At 39.5% G+C, this 6,925-nt stretch overlaps 1 protein-coding gene across 1 annotated transcript in view; it reads left to right on the top strand.

The window, feature by feature from the left end:
• The first annotated feature begins 1,542 nt into the window (after window positions 1-1,542).
• The window catches only part of pex16 (peroxisomal biogenesis factor 16), a 14,311-nt gene continuing 8,928 nt past the window's right edge, over window positions 1,543-6,925 (top strand). The window contains exons 1-8 of the mRNA XM_031757720.1: window positions 1,543-1,603; window positions 1,697-1,840; window positions 2,065-2,100; window positions 2,682-2,758; window positions 4,021-4,154; window positions 4,854-4,954; window positions 5,330-5,410; window positions 6,344-6,493. Coding sequence (XP_031613580.1) covers window positions 1,708-1,840; window positions 2,065-2,100; window positions 2,682-2,758; window positions 4,021-4,154; window positions 4,854-4,954; window positions 5,330-5,410; window positions 6,344-6,493 — 712 coding nt within the window. The 5' untranslated portion in view covers window positions 1,543-1,603; window positions 1,697-1,707. The remainder of the gene's footprint in view (window positions 1,604-1,696; window positions 1,841-2,064; window positions 2,101-2,681; window positions 2,759-4,020; window positions 4,155-4,853; window positions 4,955-5,329; window positions 5,411-6,343; window positions 6,494-6,925) is intronic.

Here is a 6,925-nt window from a genome sequence, read left to right as displayed (position 1 = left end):
AATACTTATTCAAGTTGTTTATGCAAGTAAAAGTAAAAAAGTACAGTTTCAAACTCAAAATAAGAAAGTAAAAAGTAGCTCTTTGGAGGATGTTTCTATTTCTGTGCAAAGCTAACTGAACCGCGTGCTGTATTAACATAATGATCAAATAATATCAGGATTTGGGAATACAAACTGTTGTCAATTTTTTTTTAATTCTAATCATACTCAGATTGAATCTGGAAAAAAGAAAGAAAATAAAAAAATATATATATATTTTTTGTTGCCTACACTGTAGAGGGTGACTTTGCCTTTAAACAGGGTACAGTCAGGGGTTAAAGTGGGATTCAGCAGGTGGAGGAACCCTAAAATTGGCTGTAATGGCTCAATGTGGGGAAAAGAATAATAACACAATAACTTCTATTGACAGCTCCAGTATATTTTCTTAGTGTATAGGCTGTGATCAGCTGACCTGCTGCTCTTTGTGGATTTACACAAATTAATTCAACAAGGTGTTAGCAGGAGTTTCATGAGTTGTCCTGGCTGATTTCCATCCTCTACACTGACAGTATCCTGTTTATGCTGTCTGTTTTCTAGATGGTATAAATTTTTATGAAGGTGGAATTCAGTCAGTGGATCATCAGCTAAAATTCATTTGAATCTCTGCTACACTTGATCTAACCTGACTCTGACCCTGAACCCAAGGCTACTGTGCACCAGTCACACACTATTCTTTAAGCTTCAAATTTCCAGTTTATCAAACACCACTTAGCAGTCCTTACATTTAAATCTGACCTCTCTTCTTCCTCTCTTGTCCTGTCTTTCCTCGCTTTCTCCATCTCTGAGTGAAGTTGCCTCTCTTTCCTTTCTATCCCTGTGAAATACAGCAGCTGGACCTTTAGCTAGCAACACACTGTGAGACAAACTTCACACAAACAGTTTGTGTGTTGGCTGATTTTTGTTGAGCTGATAGAAACGCTATATTTAAAATTACCTGCCACTTAAAAAAAATCTCACTCCCTTTATGCTCCTCTTCACTAGAGGTACATGCTGAAGTACCACAACCGCAACTTAGGGACACCTGCAGTCATTCTGGTGTTGTGGCAAAAAAACAAAACAAAAAACACAGCCCGACTTTTAACCCCTGACTTTGGCACGCGTCCTAACTTTTTATGCGACATCCACCGATGATGATTATTAAACGAACAGGACTGCCTTTCATGTGTTCAAAGAAAATCTGTGAAAAATGAGAAACAGGAAGGAGCAGGAGAGGATGGTCATATTATGACTCAGACGTGGCCACACTAGTTTAAACAACATTATTCATAACCATAACATGGAAACGCAGTACAGGAAAATGTAATTACTGTGGAGACGAAGAAACTGTTGAACATCTTATATTACACTAACAGGAGTGTCAGGTGCTGACAAGGCAACTCCAAAACCTCCTCCTCGGTACAGTGATGGTTAAATCCTCTGATCTGGATCATAATGAAATAAAAAAATTTTAAAAGCTACTTTTCGGTCCACACTCCGTACCGGTTGGTGGGAGTAATGCACCGTTTCGCTGTTTGCCAACAGCCATGGGAGGCGGAAGAAGAAGAAGAAGAAGCGGAAGTTTACGGTATACTTTTAGAATATAGGAGTGAGAAGTCATAAAAGTAGATTAGCTGGTCTGTTGTGAGCACAGCGGTTAAATGCAGAGTGTGTCTTTCAGAGGAAGCTGAAATGTCTCACGTTAAGGAGTATTTGGACAAAGTGACGCGTATTTATGAACGCTACACCGAGTATGTGAGGAGAAACCCAGCTGCCACCGCGCAGCTGGAGAGTACCGTGCGGACTCTCTCTTACCTGCTCGCAGGTCAGTCGTAGAAGCAGTTTTTATATACAGTGTGTTGGGATTAAGGCTCTCCGTTTAGAAGTAGTGCAAAAGCTCAACTGGCGTTATGGTTGTTTTTTTGGAAATCAACGCTCCAGATCTCTTGTTAGTTTCACTTTAGCTCGGTAACACTAGCTACAAGTGCTTGTGCAGTGCAAAATGAATGACGGCATGTTTTCTTTGTTTGTTTGTTTGTTTTTTTGCAGGGAGATTTACAGATTCCCATGAAATATCTGAACTAGGTAAGTAGATGTTAAGGACCAACACAGAGACTAGTTAGCGCTAAGTTCTTTCTTGCATCAGCACCTTCTATATTAGTAGGAGTTTGCCATGTGAATGAAGAAATATGAATGAATACATAAATTCCGAAAAGCCAGAAGGCTCAGAGATCTCAGGAGAGACATTATGTTCTCTCAAATCCCAGATTATGTCCTGTTTTACATTGAGAAGTATCTTTGAAATAGTTCATTGGAGAATGGTGAACCTCTCCCAGCCTATGCGCCAAAACATTATACTAAACAAAATAAATATCTGTTTATTTTTAGCGTTATACAACTTTTTGAAATATCTTTTTCGTCAGTTACATAATGGACATAAATGGTTTGCAGATTAATTATATTACCGTATACTTACTTGGGAATAATAATGGACTGGTTTTGATATTAATATTGAGCTGTGAGGAAACTTTACAGGTTATATTATCACTATGCATTCTTTTCAGTTTTCTAAGCATTATGTGTCCACAAATGAACATACTGTATATAGGTCTTATGTAATCTGTGTACTATTCAAATATTTTCGTCATCACTTTGTATCTTTTTAGTGTACTCTGCCTCCAATCTCCTGGTGCTATTCAATGACCACATTCTGCGCAAAGGGCTGAGATGTACCTTTCCTGTGGTGAGCTCTGCTTTCATTCAAACAAAAATCAGTTCTCACAGTACAGTAGAAAAGAATAGCATTTACTCTCTTTGCAGAAGAGTGCAATGAAATTTAAATGGCTGTCCTTTGTGGTGCAGCAATAAAAACTAGAAATTCTAAAGAGATGCTAAAAAAAACTTATGGTCTTAGTCTATTGTTACCATGATCAGTTTTTATAGTATTAGTGACCCTATAGGATTTACCAGAGCACAATAAGACAAATACACTGTATTGCCAAAGTATTCACTTACCCATCCAGGTCATTGAATTCTGTGGTTTAAAGCTCGCTGCCACTGGACACTAGAGCAGTGGCAGTCTGATGGATGAGTCAGTTGCCAGGAAAACGCCACTAGTCTGACTGCACTGTGCCGAGTGTAAAGTTTGGTGGAGGGGGGATTATGGTGTGCGGGTGTTTTTAAGCACTCAGCGCCTTAGTTTCATTAAAAGGAACTCTTAATGCTTCAGCATACCAAGACATTTTGGACATTTTCATGCTCCCAGCTTTGTGGGAACAGTTTCTGGATGGCCCCTTCCTGTTTTAACATGACTGCGCACCAGTGCACAAAGCAAGGTCCATAAAGACATGGATGAGTGAGTTTGGTGTGGAAGAACTTGACTTGCCTGCACAGAGTCCTGACCACACCTTTGGGATAAATTAGAGCGGAGACTGTGAGCCAGGCTTTCTCATCTAAATATGTGTCTGAATAGCCAGCTGTAGCTGCTTAAGGCTGATTCCAAAGGCTCCAATAATGCCCAGCATCAAATTATCATTAAACCAGATTGGTACAAAGTAGTTTTTGGTCTTTATACTTTTGTACTCCCTTCATAAACACTATAGTTGGGTGATTAAATTGTGCTAAAGAAGCTTGGCTTGTGATGAGTAGCAGTGTGGCTGCCTGTTCCTTCTGTACAGTTTTAAGAAGGCAGCTTGGTAACCAGTGCTAGTGTGAGCCGAGAACTTAGCACTCCACCCTGTTTTCCAAATATGTTAACTTCTGGTTTTTAAAACCAACATTACGGCAGCCAAAACACTAACACTGAGGCTCAAATAGTGGGGCTGAGAAACCAATGGCTGACATCACCGTGGCTGCATCCATCTTTTACTGTACGGTTTCCTTCAATAAAGAAACTATACAAAGACTTCAGAAACTGTGCATAGGATGTTGTTTTGGGAAGAAGTGAGGGGTTTCATCCTTCTTCATCTAATAAGTCGTCCATCCTTTGTATTGTGGTGTTTCTAGTCCATCTCTCAACAGAGGCTCCTGACTTGGCTGTCTGTGCTGGAGTATGTGGAGGTCTTCCTGGAGATGGGGGCCTGTAAGCTGTGGGGTGAAGTTGGACGATGGCTTGTCATCGGACTTATTCAGATTTTTAAGTATGACTTGGAAACTTGACTTTAATTTGAAATTATAAAAACACTGATACTGATTTTGCACAGGCTACATTTTAAGTTATTTTTTTGGAAAATGGAAAAGTAAAAATTACTACTGTACATGTGCAAATGGAGCTGCAAAAGAGAACATTAGCTTTCCTTCTGTGCCTATTGCTTTAATGCATAGGCACAAAATATAGTCTATGTTAGACAAATGGTGTTCCATCTTTGTGGTTGTTTCAACATGACAGTGTACCTGTCAAAGGACATTCCACAAAGATTGGTTTTAAATTTGGCATCACAAATTTAAAAGAACTCCAAAGAACCTTAGCATTCATTGCATGTCCACATATTTTTGGCCTTGTGGTGTGTAGCTGGGAGTGACTCTGTGGAAGACTACACTTTTCAAAGTGCTCTTTGAAGTTTTCTCTAGATTTATTTGTGATTTTTGTTTCCAGATTTTGAAGGTTATAATTGTTATTTTTTTTAAAATCCTTAAGTTGTGAATAGTTTATAAATGCTTTTTATGTAACTTCTAAGGAGCTTGGAAAGAAAAGCGACTGGACTTCTCAAAGTGAAGACATTTCAAGAAGCTTCTCAGATGAGCGGTGAAAGTCCAGTCGCTTTTCTTTCCAAGCTCCTTAGATTACTGAGACCTGGATGACTGAGAACTTACAGACATTTTATGTGACTCCTTCACAGGGCAGTTTTTCGGATTGTGCTTCTTCTGTGGTACAAATCTGGCATCCAGACTTCACCTCCCATAATCCCCCTTGACAGAGGTGGAGACTTTGCTGGTGAAGGTCAGTTGTCTTTTATAAAATGGCGTGCACCTTCAATGACTGTGAGACATTTTGATTTGAAGAATGTAAAATCAGATGTGAATAATGGCTCCATAATCCTGTCACATTTGACTGTTAGCATTTCTATTGTGAGCTGCAGGGAGCATTTTAGCCCATTTGGTGAAACTAACTGAGTAACTTAGGCTAAGTAAGTAAATAAAGGCAAGAGCCTGATAATGTAAACACGTGCTATCAGTGCTTCTTGTATGCTAAAGCTCAGGGACTCCCTCAAAAGTAATGAATTCTTCCTTAAAGCACACAAACGAATGTCATTTCTCACTTCCCGCTCTGTGATTTGTGCGTGAAGGCTAAATTAGATAACGCTTTTCTCCATAGATGAAAGTAACACAGAGCAGCAGGAAGACACCTGCTTTGTGGGCCAGAGGTCAGGACGAGTCATTAGGCCGCTCGGCAGTGGTAAGTTTGGTTTAAACTCTTTAAAACATTTTAACCTCTTAAGATTCAAGCTGCCTGAAAATTAAACCTAAAACCAAATTCTGTGTTACTCAGCTGGTGTGGTATTTGAAAATATCCAGTTTCTGTCTGAACAAAGGCCGGCTTCTGAGAAATCTCTTAATGCTAACTAACACCAGGTTGTCCTTAAGCTTCTTTGTTAGCTCATATCACCTCCTCACTTGATTTAAGAGCAGGGTTCTTAAATGTCATTGCACCATACTTTATCCATTCCATATTGTTCCCCTCGATCTGTCCCAGATGTTGATGTTTATTTCATTTTAAACTATTTTCCTTCAACATCTTCACTGTGCATATAAACGACTGTGATTCAGCTTCTTCTGTTGTCTGGGCAGTTTTCTGCTATATATAAATGTGATGTATGGGGTGGTGAAGTTGTGTAGGCAGACTTTAAATTCTTATAAATTCAGACAGAACTTGGGTTATTGTATGTAGCCCTACAAATCTCCTCAAGAATATGTCCTCAAGATCTGATTGAATTGCTGACTTTCAGCTCTAATTTAAGGGGTTTACAAAATTGACTGATTGCATTAACTGTTTATAGATAGTCACCTGTTTTAGGAGCAAACACTTATACAATGCGATAGGAAGTATTCCTGAACGGCTTAATTTCAAAAATGTTGATTTGAATTTGTAACTGAAACAAAAAAGTGACCAAATGTCTTCATGTTAAAACCTTTAATAAACTTCACTCTGTCCTGTAGATTAAAGTGATATACATTGTTCATTTATTTTTTACATTGCTGTTAGACAGGAAAATCCGCCAAATGTTGTAGAGCCAGTGTCAGGAGGCTGAATAAAAACGCAGCCGCTTGTTAAACACCTCTAACTCTGTGCTTTTTGTGTGTGATCTGTCTCGTGTTGGTGATGTGGCAGCTCCCTCGCTGCACACCCGGCTCTGGGGAGCACCGAGTCAAAAAAAGCAAAGGAGCAGCTTAAAGGAAACACTCAACAGCCAACCAACACCTTTGGGGCTCCAAGAGACAATTGCTGAGTCTGTGTACATCGGACGGCCCCTGGCACACCGTATCCTTACCTTCCTCTCTCTGTGTTGCCATACACAACAAAAGTGCTGTTATTCCTGATATTTCTGAAAACACGTCCAAAATCATCCAGGTAAGGAAATCCCAGAAACTTGATTCTGTTCAGCTGGACGTTGTGCTTTCAGTGGGATTTCTTTGCTGTTCTTACGTTGAGGCGAGTGAGCAGTCTTAACGAGGTGGGGATGACGTTTACAACCAAAGCACTGGTGACACTCGAGAACAAGAAAGCTCAGTGTGAAGTTTACAGTTGGAGTAAGAGCAGATATTTTCTCACCAACTGCATTGCATTAATAATATTTTTGAGAAGATTAAAGACAAACATATTTTGTAGCATCCTCCATGTGGACCAGTGTTATTTATCCAAAATCACAAATGCCATCTTTCTCTCTTAGCCTTTGAACCTGTCACTAACATT

The sequence above is a fragment of the Oreochromis aureus genome, linkage group 1 (assembly GCF_013358895.1).
Source record: "Oreochromis aureus strain Israel breed Guangdong linkage group 1, ZZ_aureus, whole genome shotgun sequence".
Taxonomy (NCBI): domain Eukaryota; kingdom Metazoa; phylum Chordata; class Actinopteri; order Cichliformes; family Cichlidae; genus Oreochromis; species Oreochromis aureus.
Note: the sequence above shows the minus strand (reverse complement) of the source record. Positions and strands in the feature narration are given on the sequence as shown.